We start from the raw sequence: 20,525 nt of genomic DNA on the forward strand, positions 1-20,525 counted from the left end.
TGCAATCGGCCATGTGGGAGTCCAGCGACCCCAACCACCACACCACCTGCCGGCCCCAGGAAAGTTTTCAAACTAGTTTACAGAAAAGTAGGGTAGTATGGTAACTCTCTACCCACTCCCTGATACTCAGCTCCTAGATTTAATAGTTATTAACAGAATACTCTCCTCTATTACCGTGCTATTTACATGTAAAGAAACCAGGCCTTGGACACTATCTCAACTTCTGATTTGTCTTACTGTTTCTTCTGTTACTATTTATCTCATTCCTTTTCCCCCTATAATTCCTTTATACTAGAAGTGAGATCCAAAAGCTTATTTGGGGGGCTAGTTGATGGTTAAGGCATCTGGATCCTACATGGTCCACTGGGCAGTTGAGTCTCAGACTTGGTAGCATACAACAGGCATTTATGCATGCATGCCCAGAATTTGAAAGGAAGGTGAAATGGAGAAGGGATTGCAGTGTAATCATCCTCCTTGGGGGGTGCTTTCTCATTTTCCCTTTCTCTTTCTCTGGCTAGCACACATGCCCTCTGGCAAATTAAAAACAAAGCAAAACTTAGTTGGATTCAGTAAACAGTTTTGGTGAGAATATTGTAGTGATTTTAAGGACATAATATTGTATCTCAGAGGCCTAATAATCTTTGGGGTTGATATTTTGGCAACCTTAAATTTCTGATTTCCCATTAATTTTTCTTGTGAGATTTCCTGAATCAGTTATTCACTAGGTTTGGTGATGTGGCAGTTTTCTAATTCTGTTCTACCTTCTGCATTTATTAGTTACAATTATTTATATGAAAGAATTTTTCTTCATCAGCTAGTGCTGTTCGATTACCCTCTTAAGGGAGTCTTTGTTGGGGAGAGATAAAATCACTTTTTTATATCTCCAAAGTAATTGGATTTTCAGATGTTTTTATTGGGGAAAGTTAACCTTTGCCTATTTTGAGCTAAATTAATTAGAGCCATTCTTGCCACCAAACTGTGACACCAGCATTATATAAAATTTTCTACTCTTGCTTGCCAGTCTAAAAATTCCAGCTGCCTTTGGCAATCTGTTGACCAGAATTTTAGAACTCTGATCACATAAATGTATCTTAATAATTTCTTATGTGTAAAGTTTTAAAATTAAAGGACTCTCACTCTAATTTTTAAACTATGTTTAATTTGTTGAAGATAGAAAATCAAATATATTTTAAAAGAAAGGATGTGGGTTCTCTGGCTAGCACACATGCCCTCTGGCAAATTAAAAACAAAGCAAAACTTAGTTGGATTCAGTAAACAGTTTTGGTGAGAATATTGTAGTGATTTTAAGGACATAATATTGTATCTCAGAGGCCTAATAATCTTTGGGGTTGATATTTTGGCAACCTTAAATTTCTGATTTCCCATTAATTTTTCTTGTGAGATTTCCTGAATCAGTTATTCACTAGGTTTGGTGATGTGGCAGTTTTCTAATTCTGTTCTACCTTCTGCATTTATTAGTTACAATTATTTATATGAAAGAATTTTTCTTCATCAGCTAGTGCTGTTCGATTACCCTCTTAAGGGAGTCTTTGTTGGGGAGAGATAAAATCACTTTTTTATATCTCCAAAGTAATTGGATTTTCAGATGTTTTTATTGGGGAAAGTTAACCTTTGCCTATTTTGAGCTAAATTAATTAGAGCCATTCTTGCCACCAAACTGTGACACCAGCATTATATAAAATTTTCTACTCTTGCTTGCCAGTCTAAAAATTCCAGCTGCCTTTGGCAATCTGTTGACCAGAATTTTAGAACTCTGATCACATAAATGTATCTTAATAATTTCTTATGTGTAAAGTTTTAAAATTAAAGGACTCTCACTCTAATTTTTAAACTATGTTTAATTTGTTGAAGATAGAAAATCAAATATATTTTAAAAGAAAGGATGTGGGATCAAGGAGGACAGCCTTGGCAGCAATGGCCCTTGAACCAACAACAGTGGATGCAGTCATTCCAGCACCAACAGGATCCAAGTAAGGAAACAAATTTGGAAGGGGAGGAGAGTAGATACATGGAGATGGGTAGGAGATAGGTCATGGGGTTAAGGGAGATGGAATTAGGATTGGTTTATTGGCTCTTTTTCTGGTCAGAGTATGATCTTATAAATAGCCTTGTCAGAGCATATATGGTAGGAAATAGACTTCCCTTTGTAACACTTCCTCAGGGATAGAAACCTTTATAAAGATTGTTCATTTTTAAAGCTGATTTAGTTTTTTTTTTCCCCCCTAAAAGAAAGGTAAAAATCTAAAATGTGTTGCATAAGTAGAGCATACATCTCTTGTTAATTCAGAATCGGAAAATTCTATGTAGGTCATATTCAACTATACACTAGATCATTTTAAAATTTCTTTTTACTATGGAATAGTTCAAATATTTACAAAGGTAATTAGAAAAGTATAAGTAGCTTTCATTTATTACTTTGACACTTAAAAACTCACATATTGTTTGATCCATATGACCTCTTAAATTGCTCTGCCCTTATTGGGTAACCTGATACTGCTATTTATAGCTACATACTAGTCTGTTGTAGGACCTATTGTAATTTAACAAACCCACCTTTGGATGTTTGATTGTTTATAACCTTACTTTTTGAAACAATTAGCATAATCTTGTATACAGTATATATTATTCACTTGTCCAATTATTTTCTTAGGAAAAGAGCTAGGTTTGCTAGGTCACAGTTGCACACTTGAAAAATTTTAGATACATGTTGCCAAGCCATATAGGTTGTGCTGATTTTATGTTTAAAGTATAAGAGGATGCCTATTTAAACTTTACCAAACTGAGAGGTGAAGAACTGTATCTTATTCTATTTCATTAATTTTATTAATAGTACATGTTAAAATGATAAATCTAGAAGCCAGCAGGTGGCATGGTGGTTAAGGCGCTGGATTCCTATATGACCAACCACAGTTTGAGTCCCGGACCCTGCGACTTGAAAATCATGCCAGATGTGTGTGCGTGGATTCCCAGAATCCTGAAAGGAGAGTGGAGAAGGGATTGCGGTGTGGCCATCCCCTCTAGGGGGTGATTTCACACTTTCCCTCTCTCTGTCTCTCTCCATCAAGCACACATACTCTATAGCAAAAACCCAGGGGGAAAAAAAGATAAATTATAAGACAAAAGGAAAGGCCTTCAAGATAGTGGGGACAATGAGTTTTGAATAAAGAATACCTAGGAATTTGTTAAGAAGACATATTTTTGCTAGGGAAGGGAGTCTTAGGTAAAGAAAGGTGAGGAGAAGCAGGGATAGATATCTACATTCATTCAAGGACAGTAGGTTCCAGTATATGCCTGGACAGATGACTAGGACATATTGAAGAAATAAATTACTGAATTTGATTATTTTTATGTTAGTTTTTTTTTTTTTTTAAGATGACTTTTTAAGTACTCTACAGTAAACTCTTTTAAGATGCAGGTGATAATTTCCTGTGAGTTAATATTATATAAGGAATTAGGATGCTTTTGAGGAATCCTTTTTAGGAAGTCTTAAGTAGTTTATATTATTATCTAGCATAAATGTGGGTGTTTTTTTTTTTTCCAAGTGTCCTTTTAATTGTAATATCCTATAATATCTCACTAAGGAATAACAGATGTTTGTTTTGCAAAGAGGCCCTATTGTTTTAGCTCCTAAATTCTGAAAGCTAAATTCTGTGTTAATTTACGTTAGGCCAGATTGACTGGGCCGCATTGGCTCAAGCTTGGATTGCCCAAAGAGAAGCTTCCGGACAGCAAAGTATGGTAGAACAACCACCGGGAATGATGCCAAATGGACAAGATATATCTACAATGGAATCTGGTCCAAACAATCATGGAAATTTTCAAGGGGATTCAAACTTTAACAGAATGTGGCAGCCAGGTTTGTTGTTTATGTTTTCTAAATTTTAGATCTGTTTTTCAAGTAAAATGAGGATTAATACTAAATTGTTTGATTTGCTTAGTTTTATGACTTCTTGAAATTAATGTTCCATAAGGAATAGGCACTTTCAGTTTGATTTGACCTTGACATTTTGTGGATAAAATTATTCTGTATTCAGTCTGCTAGCATTGTGGCACTCAGTTTGATTCTTTTCTTGGTTCTTCATTCCTAGGCTGACAGGGGCTGGGAACACTCTGGAAACCTCACTTGGCATCTAGGGAAGAGAGTATTCTTTGTCTCTCTGTTGCAACCTCTGGCCTTTTCAGAAGCAGCACTGGCAGAGTAAAACATGTCTAGCCTCTAATTAAAGAAAAATTGTGTCACTATGTGACAAATTAGTCTGTCAAATAAAATATACTCTGCCCCTATCATCTATCCATCTTTTTTCTATCCTCCCCCTTTTTTTTTACAGATAGTGAAGAACTTCCATAAATTTTTGTCTTTTTTTACTTACAGTATGATTTTTTTACTTTACAGTATGATTTAGATTTCTTAATGCTGTAATTCAGTTTTCCATGGCTTGTGTTGTTATTTTTAGTAGCACTTCATACTATTTATAAAGGCATCAATCTCACTTGCATATGTTGATGGTTAAGTCATATTCCCCCTTTCCCTATTAATACTTATGTTTCTCATGATAAGAATGGAAAACTTAGAAATAAATCCCTAACATCTCTTTAAAAGGATAACCAATATTCTGATATTTGATACTGTGAAATGGTTCATTTCTAATTTTCTTGAAAGCTAAATTTCCCCCAAGTTTGACTTGTGTTTTAGTTCCCAAGTTCAGGTTTTATCAATGAATCACCTGGCATCCCTACCTTCCCCCAACTCCATCCCCCCCAACTCCATCCCCCCCCCACCATGACCCTAGAGAAGTGTTTTAACTCTGTGTGCCTCAAATGTCCTTCCTTAAATTGGCAAAAGTAATACCAGATTTCTCCCTACCTCACAGGGATGTTGTGAGGATAAATGTGTTCATGGAAAAAGAAATTATATAAAGTCTGAAGATATTATTTTTATGGTGTTGTTACTGAACAAAAATAGACAAATTAACAAAAATCGCATTGGATTTTGTTATATTAATTAAAAGTAATTTGGGGCATTTCTTTTCCACTTTTTTTAGGGTATGAATTAAGAGTGACAGACATATCATTTGAATTATTTAGAAGACAGTTTAGTTCATTGCTCATTTTTAATATATATAAAAAGAATTTTACCAAGAAGTCGTATGTTTTTAAAAATCTGTTTCTTTGCTGAAGAATCTAACTTTGAGATTTTAAAAAATTGTGTTGATTTTGTTGTAACCCCCTGTTGAATGTTTTTATGCCTAAATCCTAAATAGAATGGGGAATGCATCAGCAACCCCCACATCCCCCTCCAGATCAGCCATGGATGCCACCAACACCAGGCCCAATGGACATTGTTCCTCCTTCTGAAGACAGCAACAGTCAGGACAGTGGGGAATTTGCCCCTGACAACAGGCATATATTTAACCAGAACAATCACAACTTTGGTGGACCACCCGATAATTTTGCAGTGGGGCCAGTGAACCAGTTTGACTATCAGGTGAAAGATATTTTGTTGCTTTAATATTGTAGATGTGCACGTGTTCCATTCTTTGGAAGTGTCTCATCAAGAATACCTAAGACATGTGTTTCACTTTTCAGACTTGTGTAGATAAGCACTTTCTATGTTTCAGAAATGTTACCGATTTTGAATATTAAAATTATTAGATTTTCATTTTCTGATTTTTTTTTTTTGATCAGGCAAGTGGTATAAAGGGCCATTAGGGAAAAAAATTGGATAAAATAAAAAATGTATAAATACAGTAGTCAAATGATGCGTGTTTTCTACTTTATAATTTCAAAATGGTCTATTTAAATATTAAATAAAATTTAGAAAATGCATAGTAGTTGAATACATTATTTATCAAAAATAGATTATGGTTAAGACAAAACACATGTACATAGATCATTTTTCTAAGTGTAGTTCTTTTTGCTGTGGAGAATTATACTTTTTCTAGTGGTGTCTTTTTTTTTTTCCATTTTGACATGATATGTTGATGGAATTGTACATAATTTTCTTGGTTACATCTAATTCATTCCTAGGGACATAGAACTCTATGGGCAATAGTGTCATAATGTGGGACTTTATTTTCTTTGTCCACTCTGCCTGGGTGTACACTTAAATTGCAGTGGTAGGCATCATTTTGAAATAACATTGCAATTGTTACACTATAGACTGAGCAATAAGTTTTAAATTTTGGGGGAAAATTCTATAATATTTTGATAATTCTGGGGTGGATTTGATAATGGACATAACAAAATTCATCTGAGATACTTGTATACTCGGGCCTTATACAAATATGACAATTTTCATTTTGTTTTTGGAAAATAGTTTCATAAAAATGTATTAAAAGTTTTTACATATCCCACCTTTTCTTGGTAGATTCCATGTTAACAAGATAAAGTGATCTGGCAACTGGCCAATAGCAAAATTGAAAAGACAAAAGCAAACAAAACAACACACACACACGCTTATTGGGATGATTCAGTAATATCTGTCTTTAATACATTCTGCAAGATTATATGAAAGTAGGAAGCTAAAATTAACATTAAATGGATTCATAATGAAAAAGTTCACATATCCTTTTTTATACTTGAAAATAGCATATTAGCTGGCTTTTAGAAGGCTGGAAATTTTACGTAAGCAGAAAAATCTTTTATGTCTTTATGAAAAGTAAGCCTAGGTTCTTGGGGCTACAGAAATATCGGTGGATTTTAGAACCATGGAATTCTTGGATTTGCTGCACACATGGATTTCTACTGTCCCAGTTCATAACACGCGTGTGTCCCAGAGGTTTGTTATATTAATGTGAAGAAAAATAAACTGCAATACTCTTTCAGCATGGGGCTGCTTTTGGTCCACCGCAAGGTGGATTTCATCCTCCTTATTGGCAACCAGGACCTCCAGGACCTCCAGCACCTCCCCAGAATCGAAGAGAAAGGCCATCATCATTCAGGGATCGGCAGCGTTCACCTATTGCACTTCCTGTGAAGCAGGAACCTCCACAAATTGGTAGCTATTTATCTCAGTTTAGTGAACCACAATTGACATGATTTCTTTATCATGTAAAAAGGCTATCTTATTTTCTTAAATTTCTGATAGTCAAGGAGTTGTTATTTTAAAACTAGCATTTCATAGTTATAAATCTTAAAATTAAAAAAAGATACTGGTCTAAAATATTTAAAGTAGTGAATAATTTTCTTTAATCTTTATCTTAAAGTCCAGATCTTATGGTGAAATATAAATTAATGATAGCCATACCGTCTTAATATGTTATTTAAGGGGACATTTCAGTACATTATACTGATGCATGAACAGTTCCCCTTTTTTATTTTTTGTGTGTGTGTGTGGTTTTTTTTTTTTTTTTAGAGATTGTTGCTATAGGGCACATGTGCTTGCCAGAGACAGAGACACAGAAAGCAAGAACCCACACCCCGGGGGGATGCCCACACCAGTCCTTCCTCCTCCATTCTCTTGGGATCTTGGGCATGTACACACGTGTCCAGCGTGGGTTTCAAGCCTCTGGGTCTGGGACTCGGACTGAGGTCGACTATGTGGGAGTCTAGCAATGTAACCATTACCTCCCTGTTGGTCCCACAGTTCTCCTTTCTGAAACCTAGTTTTTTTCAGTCTTTGGGCTGTGGCTCTCAGTTCTTCTGACACAGCGCTATCAGATTAATTTTCTTTGGATTATTTTATGTTCAGCAAGTATTTTGGCAGAACTTTTCAATATTCTAAATAACTTATTAATGCTAACTTATTTCCATTGAAAAATTACATATTTATGTCACTTTATATCTCAAAAACTGCAGATCATTTAGCATTTAATGGACCAGTACATTTAAGGTTTTCATTTTTACATTTTAGGGAGATATTAGCTTACTAATTTTTTTTAACTTAGTAAGTAGTACTTGTTCCAATGAATTCTTACTTGGTGTGAAAATGGACTTGTGTTTTTGTTTGACTCTGCTCTGTTTTCATGTTTTAGGAAGCAGCTTAGTGTAAGAATTTGGCTCTGAATTAGTCCACATCACTATTTTCTGGCTTTTTAACCTGGGTACTTCGCTTAATATCTTTGAGCTCCAGTTTCCTGACCTGTGAAAGAGATCGAATAATAGTGATCTCTGAGTGCTGTTGTAACGATTAAATGAGATGATGATTTAACGTGCTTTCATTGTTCCTGGCAAATTGTAAGCACTAGGACAATGTTGCCTGCTGCTATTAAAAGTGATGATTTTAAGTAAAAGCACAATGTTTAATGAGATGTTTTAAGTTAGAAAACTTTTGGAAACTCATGAATAAGAAACTTGGTTTTATTATTATTTTTACTTAACTGACTTGTAAATGTTTTTTCCATCTGAAACAGATGCAGTAAAACGCAGGACTCTTCCAGCTTGGATTCGTGAAGGACTTGAAAAAATGGAACGTGAAAAGCAGAAGAAGTTAGAGAAAGAAAGAATGGAACAGCAACGTTCACAGTTGTCCAAAAAAGAAAAGAAGGCCACAGAAGATGCTGAAGGCGGAGATGGCCCTCGTTTACCGCAGAGGAGTAAATTTGTAAGTAGAATTGCCTGACATGAAAATACCATGTGGTAGGACTGGCAGGTGGTATGGTGGTTAAGTCGCTGAACTTCCCACAAGGCCAGTTATGATTTGAGTCTCAGACCTGGTGACTTGCTTTCTCCCTTTCCATCTTACTATCTCTCTTTGGTCAATTTAAAAAAATAATAACGGAGGCCAGCAGGTGGCGTGGTAGTTAAGGGTGCTGGACTCCCACATGGTTGACAATAGTTCGAGTCCCAGACCTTGCAGCTTGCTTTCTCACTTTGTCTCTGTTTCTCTCTCTCTCTCTGCTCCTCTCTGGTCAAATAAATAAATAAATAAATGAGTTAAGTGAAATAATTTTAAAAAAAATAGTAACAATGAGGAATAAAATTAAATGAAATAATTTTTTAAAAAAGAAGATACTGGGGAACCAGCAGTTAGCGTAATGGCTATGTCACTGGACGCCACGTAGTCGACCGCAGTTTGCATCCCAGACCCGGTGGCTTAAAACTCACGCTGGGCGCTTGTGTGTGCGTGCCCAAGATCCCAAGAGGAGAATGGAGGAGAAGGGATTGCGGCGTGACCATCTCCCCTGGGGGGTGATTTCTCGCTTTCTGTCTCTATGTCTCTCTCTGTCTGTCTGGCGAGCGCACTCGCCCTATAGTGAAAATCTCTCCCCCCCAAAAAAAGACACTGTGTGATAATTTGAAATAAATACTTTAGGGCCAACTGTATACCGTATGAACAGCCAAGCAGTTCAAGTCCTAGACCCGTGGATTGGAAAACATGTTAGGCATGTGTGCACTCATGCCCAAACTCCCAGGAGGAAAATGGAGGAGCAGGGATTGTGATGTGGCCTTTTCATGGGAAGGTGCCCACTTTGTCTTACCCGCCCCTCCCAAGAGCACATATGCCGTACAGAAAATTATTTAATAAAAAATAAAAAAGATGTTTTAGGTTACAGAAAAAGTATTAGTGTTCCTTTCAGTAAATATATTGGGCATTATGTTTTAAGTGTCTTATTGAGTATAAAGTAAGGAAGGGAGCAATAAATTTATAAAACATTTCATTTCAGGGATATTTTGCCATTGGATGATGGATAGATCTTTTTTTTTAATCCAAAATATGTTTATTGGGATGGTTTCCCACTCATCTTGAGTTAGGATGCTTTTAGTGCTGCTTCCTCTTGAAGGAACATCTTTCTATAAGCTTCACTTTTCCTCCTGTAGGCTGGCACAGGACTGAGGAGCAGCCAACGCACAAAACTACCATTTCTGCATGGCTAAAGGCTGGTGATTTTGGGACCAGCAGTTAACGTAATGGCTATGTCGCTGGACTCCCACGTAGTCGACCACGGTTCGCGTCCCGGACCCGGTGGCTTAAAACTCACACTGGGCGCGTGTGTGTGCGTGCCCAAGATCCCGAGAGGAGAACGGAGGAGAAGGGATTGCGGCATGGTCATCCCCCCGGGGGGTGATTTCTCACTTTCTGTCTCTCTGTCTGTCTCTCTGTCTCTGGCAAGCACACGCCCACTATAGCAAAAAAAAAAAAAGACTGGTGATTTTATTGCATTCTGGGCAATTCACATTTGTGAAGTAGGAATTTGGGCTCTATACCAGGCACTTCTTGTGTTTTCTCTTTTTCTCTTTTGGAGAGGGATGAAGGAGGTCATTTCTGAGAGGCATGTTCTCGTGGGGAGGCTATCACTGCCAGAAAGCTGCATAGGTCATATCTCAGTAAACAAATCTATATTTCTTTTTCTTTTTTAAAAATGTTATTTCTTTTATTTATTGATTCATTTATTTTAATTTAACCAGAGAGAGACACAGAGAGGGAAATTGAGAAAGCAAGTCACCTGGTCTAGGACTTGAACTGTGGTTGGTCACGTGGAAGTATCCAGTGCTTTAATCACCACGCCATCCACTGGCCTTCTTTCTTTTTTTTTTTTTTCAAGAATAATATTTTACTTTATTTATTATTATTATTTTTAATTTGCTATAGGACACATGCACTCACCAGAGAAAGGGGGAGAGAGAGAGAGAGAAAGAGAAAGCAGCTGCCAGGTCTGGGACTCAAACTGTGGTTGGTTACGTGGGAGACCAGCACCCTAACCACCAAGCCACCTGCTGGCCCCAACAAATGCTATATTATTTCATTGTAAAACAGTTGACTTTGTAGTGGTAGATTTTTAATTAATTTATTTTTTAAGAGAGACTTTTGCTATAGAGCACATGCGTTCACTGGAGAGATAAGACAGAAAGCAAGAAATAACCCCCGGGGGAGGAGGGTGACCATGCCGCAATCCCTACTTCTCCAGTCTCCTCTCAGGATCTTGGTCACACATGTACATGATGCACCTGGCATGAGTTTCAAGTCACCATGTTTGGGACTTGAACCTCAGTCAACTATGCTGGAGTCCAGCAACATAAGCACTACACCATCTGCTGGTCCCTGTAGTGATAGATTATTAAGTGTGTTAAAATGTCAACAGAAATGTAAATCTGCCTTTGTGTGAATTATTAAAAAAATACTTAGAGCCAGCTGGTGGCACAGAGATGAAAGTGACTGGATCCCACATGGCTCACCAGACAATTCAAGTCTTGGACGCAGTGGCTTGAAAAACACCCTTATGCCCATGTGTGTGTATGCTCAGAATCCTGAGAGAAGAATGGAGAGGAAAGGATTGTCGTGTGGCCATTCCTCTTGGGGGATGATTTATCACTTTCTCTTTCTCTGTCTCCTTCCAGAGAGCACAGGCACTCTATTCCAAAACAAAAATAATAATAATGATGATAAGTAAAGCTAACATGTGGCATGGTGGTTAAGGCATCTGGATCCCACATGGCTAACTGCATGGTTTGAGTTCCAGACCTGGTGGCTTGAAAATCACGCCAGGTGTGTGTGCTTGCATGTCCAAAATCCCAAAAGGATAATGGAGAAGGGATTGCAGCATAATCATCCTCCTGGGTGGTGATCTGAGGGGGATGGACCAGGAGGTGGTGGTATGGTTAAGACTGTTGGATCCCACATGGCCAGCTGTGCAATTTGAGTCCCAGATCTGGCGTCTTGAAAAACAAGTTGGGTGTATGTGTGTGTGTGTGTGTGTGTGCCCAAAATCCTGAGAAGACAATGAAGTAGAAGGGATTGCCACATGGCCAACCTCTATGGGGAGTGCTTTCTCATTTGAGCCTTCACTCCAGTGAACACATGCACACTTACAGCAAAGTTAAAAAAATAATGAAATGCACTGGGGAGAATGTGGTTAGTAACTTACTGTATATAATATTACAGATGATTGAGATGATGGTTATAGTAACGATCGTGATTTAATCAGTGAACATTGTATTCATATACTGAAAAATCATGTTATAACTACTATTATATTAATCAGAAGTTATCTTAAAAACAGTATATAGATTTTTTAAAAAAGTTCAGTTGTGTTACCATTGTGCCACTGTTTGACCCCAGTTACTTTTTTCTTCAAAAGTTTAAAAAAAAATTGTTTAGAGATCATTCTCTCTTTCTTCCCATAGATCTTTGGACTTGTGTTATATGTATTTTTCCCCTGGTTCAGATGGTCTTTCTGCAGTAACGTTTAGATGGCCATCTTTTGTTTTACTTATAAGATTATTAAGTGACTGTGGGAGCCCAGCCTTGGTGGCACAGATCGTAATGTTCACGACCGCAGTGCTGGAAGCCATATAATTAGCCACAGATTTGGATATCCAGGTTGGCCTTAAAACATGCAGGGCGGCACCCAAGATCTTGAAGAGGTGGAATACTGAGGCAGAGTTATCACAGTGTTATGAGACCCTGTTGAGGGTTCTCTTCTGTGCGTTTTTATACTCACTATCATTTATTTTAGAAAGGGAGCGAAGTGACCCTGTATCCTAGAGGTAAGAGAACTGGATCCTGTATGGCCAACCAGTGTGGTTTGGATTAGAATCCCAGTGATTTAAAAAACATGGCTCAGGGGCCAGCAGATGGTATATACCGGTTACCTTGTGGCCGACTGAGGTTGACTCAGACCACCTGGCTTGACACTCAATGCCAGATGTGAGTGCACATGAGCCCAAGATCCTGGAAGGAGAATGGAGAAGGGGTTGGGGGTGATTTCTCACTTTCCCTCTCACTGTTATTGTCTCTCTCTCCCCCCCCTGCATGTGTACATACCCTAAGGTAAAAACCTCTTTAAAAAAAAAAGAAAGGAAAGGAAAAACATGCCTAGTGCATGATCCCTGCAGGATGGAGAAATAGAGAAGAGACTGGTGTGACCACACTTCATTGGGGGGTACTTTCTTTTTCTCCTTCCCGCCATGTCTGGTGAGAGTATGCACTCTCTGGCAACAAAGTAAATTAAAATTTTTTTTTTTTTAGAGATTTTCACTGTAGGGCGTGTGCACTCGCCAGACAGACAGAGAGAGACATAGAGACAGAAAGCGCCCGGCGTGAGTTTTTTAAGCCACCGGGTCCGGGACACGAACCGCGGTCGACTACGTGGGAATCCAGCGACATAGCCATTACGCTAACTGCTGGTTCCCAAAGTAAATTAAAATTTGAAAAACTAAAGTGACTAACATTTCTCTTTTTTTTGCTATAGGGTATGTGTGCTCCCTATAGGGACAGAAAGTGAGAAATCATCCCCCAGGGGGATGGCCATGCTACAATCCCTTGTCGTGCATTCTCCTGTTGGGATCTTGAGCACGCATGCACACTTGCCTGGCATGAGTTTTAAGTTGCCAGGTCCAGGACTTGAACTATGGTAGTGACATAACCATTATGCCTTCTGGTCCTGGGACACGTTGATTATTGGATACTAAAACCTAAAACTATACAAAGAGGAACCAGTAGATGGCGTAATGGTTACATTACATTCGCTGGACTCCCACGTAGTCAACTGCATTTCAGTCTTGGACCTGGTGACTTAAACTCATGATGGGCGCTTGTGTGACCAAAATCCCGAGAGGAGACTGGAGTAGAGGAGATTATGGCATGGCCATCCTCTCTAGGAGGAAATCTCTCTTAAGAAGAAAAAAAGAAAGAAATTTGAAAAAGAAAAAAAAAATTACAAAGAGAGACAGTGTTGTAATTTTCATATTTCTTGACTGTGCATGTGTTTATCATTTAGCTAAAAAGAAGCAAATTTCACTATGTTGCAGGGCCAGCTCATATCTTGGAAGAGAGTAGAGGTGTTTCATTTTAAGTCATCATTAGTTTACTTAAGTAACTTAAATATATAGCTGTGAAAGTTACACTGAACCATGTGTCTGGGTTTTTTGTAGCCAAAGTTCTATAAGCTACACAGTTTAAATGGACCTTCATATATAATGACTGTTAATTAAACTGGTCCTCTGGGCTTTTTTTTTTTTTTTTGGAGAGATTTTTTTCACTACAGGGTGCGTGCGCTCGCCAGACAGACAGAGAGAGACATAGAGACAGAAGGCGAGAAATCACCCCCAGGGAGGATGGTCACGCCGCAATCCCTTCTCCATTCTCCTCTCGGGTTCTTGGGCACGCACGCACATGCGCCCGGTGTGAGTTTTAAGCCACCGGGTCCTGGACGCGAACCGCGGTCGACTACGTGGGAGTCCAGCGACATAGCCATTACGCCAACTGCTGGTTCCCTTTTTTTGGTTATTTACAAAATAAGGTCAAAATTGACTAAGGAAAAGAGAAAATTTAAAAATTAAAAGAATTGGTTTTTATAAGCCATCTTATATTCTTATATTTCTTTCCAAGTAACACTTTTTAATGACCAAATGAAATCTTTACTACAAAAATGTAATTCACAAAGGAGTTTCACTTTTCTATTATTTTTGTTTTATACTTTTTTACTTTTAATTTACTTTTAAATTTCTTATATTTTTAAAGATTTTACATTATAAATATGAGCTTGGCTACCATACTCTTTACATTTCATAGGATAGTGATGAGGATGATGAAGACACTGAAAATGTTGAGGCTGCAAGCAGTGGAAAAGTCACCAGAAGTCCATCTCCAGTGCCTCAGGAAGAACAAAGTGAACCAGAGATGACTGAAGAAGAGAAAGAATATCAAATGGTATACTGTGAAGTTTCTTAACTATATACCAAGATACTTTTTTTTATTTTTTTTAAACTGTGAGTTGGCTACCTTACACATTTAAACTGAGTACTCCGAAACAGTCATAAATTATTTATTCACATGTAGATTTACTGGACACATAATGTCTACAAAAACCAGGTAACACTTAAAATAGAAAATCACAGTCTATAAGGCAGTTACTAAGCCCAGTTTCTGATACCAGTGTTGTAATTAAGCAGTGTTTTACGATGTGAGGTTTAAGAGAACATTTATTAATCTATTTTCTAAATTTTTTTTTGCTAAAAATAGTGATCAAGTTTAAGAGAACCCATAGAAAAATCACTGAGTTTGAAAATAATTAATATATTTCTTCACAGCCTTTATTTAGAATGTATATTGTCATTTTTCTGAGATTGGAAATACATATGTCCATTTCCCATACTGAAACATCATTGATCTTTAAGATGTATTCAGAAGATGATTCTGTGTCCTTTCATTTTAATACACGAGTAATCTGGAGCCCAGAGAGACTTAAAAGTGGGATTAAGTTGTTAAATTTCAGAATTAGTATACTGTTCATTTTATATTGTATTCCCTCTTAGAGATTCAGTATAGTTTGTTAGAATATATCAGTCAAGAATTAAAATTATTCATCTAGTAGAATGGAATAATATCTTTTCCTTTTATTCCTTCCTTTTTCCTCCTCAGACTTTTTTTTTTGGAGAGGTTTTTGCTATAGGGCACGTATTTTCAGCAGAAAGACAGAGACAGAGAGACAGAAAGCAAGAAATCACTCCCCAGGAGGGATGACCATGCCGCAATCCTTCTCCATTCTCCTCTCGGGATCTTGGGCATGCACGCACACAAGCCCGGTGTGAGTTTAAGCCACCAGGCCTTGGACTCAAACCGCGGTCAACTACATGGGAGTCCAGTGACATAGCCATTATGCTAACTGCTGGTCCCTCTCCTCAGATTTTTAGCTCGATGTTAAGTAAGTTAACTATTCTTGTACTGCTTACAGTATTATTAAGTGAAGTGATACACCTTTCAGCTTAAAACACTTCTAGAAATTTTTATTAATAGGGATATTTGAAGAATACTTTGTCTGGGCCAGCAGGTGGTACAGTTAGGACATTGAATCTCACATGGCCAACTCTGCGGCTCAAGTCCTGGACCCGTGACTTGAAAATCACACCAGGCATATGTGCATGTGTGCCAAAATCCTGAGAAGAGAATGGAGGAAAAGGGATTGTGGCATGGCCTTCTCTTCAGGGGGGTGATTTCTCACTTTACCTCTTTCTTGTCTCTCTCTGGTGAATGCACATGCCCTTTGGCAAACATCCTTAAAAAAAAAAAAAATGTTTTGTCTCGTAAGTGTTCAGTGTCTCCTCCGCTAAACAGATGTCTATATTTTTTTTCAATCTATATGATTTTGAGATTTTTTGAACTTTTGGTGTTTCAGAATAATTTTCAAGATACTCTGTTTCTTGGAGTGGCCAGTCTGAATCCAGAGATGTTTTATAAAATTGCTTTGTAATTTAGTTTTCCTGTAAATGTCAGATAGTATTGGGGACCAGCAGTTGGCGTAATGGCTATGTCGCTGGACTCCCATGTAGTCGACTGCAGTTCCGAGTGCTGGACTGGTGGCTTAAACTCACGCACCCCAAGAGGAAAATGGAGGCAAAGGGAATGCGGCGTGGCCATGCCCCCTGGGGGGTGATTTCTTGCTTTCTGTCTCTCTTTGTCTGTCTGGTGAGCGCACGTACTGTATAGCAAAAAGTTTAAAAAATAAAAGTCAAACAGTATTAATAGCTAAATTAGAAAAAGTATATAAAATATTCTTCCCTAGATGCTGCTGACAAAAATGCTCCTGACTGAAATTTTACTGGATGTTACAGATGAAGAAATTTATTATGTAGCCAAAGATGCACACCGGAAAGCAACGAAAGGTATATTTTGGTTGTTCTTGGTTTTGATTTTTGGGAGGGGTATTTTGGTTTTGGTGACTATTTTGGACTTTTTTTTTTTTTCATTGTCCTTGTTGGATTGCTATCAGATATTTGAATATTCTCTTCTTGCATGTTTTTACTCTTTGGGAAAGGTTAAATTTGTAGACATCATATTGAAACTACACTTTTTTTAGAAATCTGATCTACCCGAGCACAAATTAGTATTCATGCTATTGTCCTGTAAATTGTATTGTAGAAAATTCCTAATGTTCAATTTATTTCACCTGATTTTTTTTATAAATACCATGATACTGGTGTATGACTTTCTAATACAGTTTATTTTAACAAATAATTTTGAATTATAAACGTTCAGAACTTTCAGTTTTGTCAGTAAGAATTCTTAAAGAAGCAAATTACCTACCTCCCATATTTTTAGTAACACTTGAAAATATATTGAAAACAAATTACATTATGTGCATATCTCAGAAATACAAATATACTGGTCAACATTTTTTCCTCATTCTAAACCAATTTCAGCTGACATCAGGATTATAATTTCAAAGCCAGACATGCTACTGGTTTAAAATGAATGTTATGTTTTTAATGTTTCTTCTCTCCCCATAAAGCAGCAATAGTAGTAGATTTAACAATACCATAGACTCTCATGACTATGAAATCGTGGCTATTTGTGTTAACATGTTGTTCCTGTTGTTGATGTGATACAAAGCTCCTGCAAAACAGCTGGCACAGTCCAGTGCACTGGCTTCCCTCACTGGACTCGGTAAGTGTTCTCCTTATTTGTGAGAGGGCCTAAAGGGAAAGTCACACTTACCTTGTCTCTCTACGTGTTCTGTTTTGAAATTGTACTATTCCTACTCAGTTAACAAAACTTAGGTCTTAGGGTTTTTATCAGTCTCTAAAAGGTTTGCTTATTTTTTTTCACTGAAGCGTTCACAGTGGGCATACTATAAATGGGATGACTGATTCATAGTTTATTGGGGCAAGTTATGATGGAAGGTTTTCTCATTGATTGCTCCAATATATGTGCACTCTCTCTCTCTCTCTCTCTCTATATATATATATATACACACACACACACACACATACACACACGTATATATTTAAGTTATATATGTATATATATAAAGTTATATAGAGAGTTTATACTTACTAGTTTATAATTTAGCTATTATAGTATCTTATTTCATTCCAGAATTACTGCACACATGCATTAGGGAAGTCTACCCACTAATGCTTTTAACAGCTTGGTTTAACTTACCTTAGTGTAATAGTAGTGATATGTTCATAATTTGCTGTTTGCATGGTATATTATCAAGGCTGTAAAAATTTGAACTTGCATTTTCCACATCTTCATTTCAAATATTTGTGAGGATCAGAAAAATGGTTAGAACCAAGTGTCCTTGTGGTTTTGTAATGATTACTATTTAGATTACTTCAGGGTGGGGAGTAGTTTCAATACCATACCATTTCTGTGCCCATGAGAATTAGAATTTTCTAACCCTTTTAGGATAACATTGGTTAGCATACTACCTGGGATTCCCAGACTATAAATAATCAGAAACTTAATTTTAGAAATATTTTTGGGGGGTCATAAATATTATTAAGATAGTTGAATTGATGAAGCTTTAGTAAGATGGTGTTACTGCCTTGATAAATGGTTTTCTTAGTTAGTATGAACATTGAGATAAAACCAATATCATGATTCCTTTATGGTGAGAAATGTATGAAATATTCTAGAAAGAATAAGATAGTAAATAACCATTGCCTGAGGGTTCTGTGAACTCTACAAACAAAACATTTGAATTTATACTTCTCCCCACCCCGAATAAGCATATTCTTCTAGGAAAAGGCAATGAAAAAAGACATGAGCTTTCTTCTTGGACCTTAAAAAGTTTTTAGTGCAAAGTATTAATTTTTCATATGATAGACTGAGCTTTATGCACACAGGTGGACTGGGTGGTTATGGATCAGGAGACAGTGAAGATGAGAGAAGTGACAGAGGCTCTGAGTCATCTGACACTGATGATGAAGAATTACGACACCGAATTCGGCAAAAACAGGAAGCTTTTTGGAGAAAAGAAAAAGAACAGCAGTTGTTACATGATAAACAGATGGAAGGTACAGCTTTTAAATTTATTTAGTCCAGTTTTATGTGTATTTTGGTTTTTAACCAACCTTAAAAATATTAAATGATAGTGGGACCCAGTAGATGGCATAATGGTTACGTTGCTGGACTCCCACAGTCGATCTTGGGTTGAGTCCCTAAAACATTAACACCAGGCATGTATGCATGTGTACCCAAAATCCCAAGAGGAGAATGGAGGAAAAGTAATTATTAAGAGCAGCTAAAAATTTTCCATGGAACTTTAACTTACCTTTAAGTTGCTTTAATAGAACAAAAGGGAAAACTTCTTACTAGCTCTGTATCGCATCATTTTGATACGCTATTGCTGCTCTGTCCAGGAGGGAGGGTAACTACCTGTAGGTACTGAGTAGTCTAAATGTGGATAGCTGGAATCGAGATGAACTATAGGCATGCACACTTTTAAAGACTTCACATGGAAACAGAAACAGAAACAGAATAAGTATTCACTTCATTTCATCATATGTTAGAATAATGATATGTTTGGAATGGTGGGTTAATAAAATAGTATTAAAATTAATTGTATCTGTTTCTTTTTACTGTTTTAGAGTAGCTGCTAGAAAATTTTGAATTGTATTTGTGGCTTGCATTCTAATTCCGTTGAACAGTGCTGCTCTGTTATTACAGTCTGGTAGTTTGAAATGTGTGTAGTATGGAAGTTTCTCATTTTATGTTTGACTTTTTGTCTTTCTGTTTCAGAAGAAAAGCAACAAACAGAAAGGGATACAAAAGAGATGAATGAATTTATCCATAAAGAGCAAAATAGTTTATTACTGCTAGAAGCAAGAGAAGCAGACGGTGATGTGGTTAATGAAAAGAAAAGAACTCCAAATGAAACTACATCAGTTTTAGAACAAAAAAAAGAGCATAAAGAAAAAGACAAACAAGGAAGGAGTAGATCAGGGAGTTCCAGTAGTGGTAGTTCCAGTAGCAATAGCAGAACTAGTAGTACTAGTAGTACTGTTTCTAGCTCTTCATACAGTTCTAGCTCAGGTAGTAGTCGCACTTCTTCTCGGTCGTCTTCTCCTAAAAGGAAAAAAAGACATAGTAGAAGTAGATCTCCAACAATGAAAGCTAGACGGAGCAGAAGTAGAAGCTACTCTCGCAGAATTAAAATAGAGAGCAATAGGGCTAGGGTAAAGATTCGAGATAGGAGGAGATCTAACAGAAATAGCATTGAAAGAGAAAGACGACGAAATCGGAGTCCTTCCAGAGAGAGACGTAGAAGTAGAAGTCGCTCGAGGGAGAGACGAACCAATCGTTCCAGTCGCAGTAGGAGTCGAGATAGGCGTAAAATTGATGATCAGCGTGGAAGTCTTAGTGGCAGCAGTCATAAGCATAAAGGTGAGGCTAAAGAACAAGAGAGAAAAAAGGAGAGGAGTCGAAGTATAGATAAAGATAGGAAAAAAAAAGACAAAGAAAGGGAGCGTGAACCGGATAAAAGAAAAGAAAAACAAAAAAGGGAAGACAAAGATTTTAAGTTCAGTAGTCAGGATGATAGATTAAAAAGGAAACGAGAAAGTGAAAGAACATTCTCTAGGAGTGGTTCTATATCTGTAAAAATTGTAAGACATGATTCTAGACAGGATAGCAAGAAAAGTACTACCAAAGATAGTAAAAAACATTCAGGCTCTGATTCTAGTGGAAGGAGCAGTTCTGAATCTCCAGGAAGTAGCAAAGAAAAGAAGGCTAAGAAGCCTAAACATAGTCGATCGCGATCCATGGAGAAATCTCAAAGGTCTGGTAAGAAGGCAAGCCGCAAACACAAGTCTAAGTCCCGATCAAGGTAGTATACTTT

The 20,525-nt window shown here is 37.3% G+C and overlaps 1 protein-coding gene across 6 annotated transcripts in view; it reads left to right on the forward strand.

Annotated features, from left to right (window-relative positions):
- PNISR (PNN interacting serine and arginine rich protein) overlaps positions 1 to 20,525 on the forward strand; it is a 36,369-nt gene that overhangs the window by 13,837 nt on the left and 2,007 nt on the right. The window contains exons 2-11 of one of the 6 annotated variants that reach the window (XM_006170907.3): positions 1,877 to 1,991; positions 3,689 to 3,877; positions 5,283 to 5,506; positions 6,847 to 7,018; positions 8,373 to 8,563; positions 14,474 to 14,611; positions 16,464 to 16,563; positions 17,291 to 17,344; positions 18,532 to 18,702; positions 19,430 to 20,513. In XM_006170907.3, the coding sequence (XP_006170969.1) occupies positions 1,877 to 1,991; positions 3,689 to 3,877; positions 5,283 to 5,506; positions 6,847 to 7,018; positions 8,373 to 8,563; positions 14,474 to 14,611; positions 16,464 to 16,563; positions 17,291 to 17,344; positions 18,532 to 18,702; positions 19,430 to 20,513 (2,438 nt within the window). The other 5 variants (XM_006170906.3, XM_006170908.3, XM_014585161.2 and 2 more) reach the window with 5 other exon arrangements.

The sequence above is a fragment of the Tupaia chinensis genome, unplaced genomic scaffold (genome assembly GCF_000334495.1).
Source record: "Tupaia chinensis unplaced genomic scaffold, TupChi_1.0 Scaffold149168_1, whole genome shotgun sequence".
Classification (NCBI taxonomy): Eukaryota; Metazoa; Chordata; class Mammalia; order Scandentia; family Tupaiidae; genus Tupaia; species Tupaia belangeri.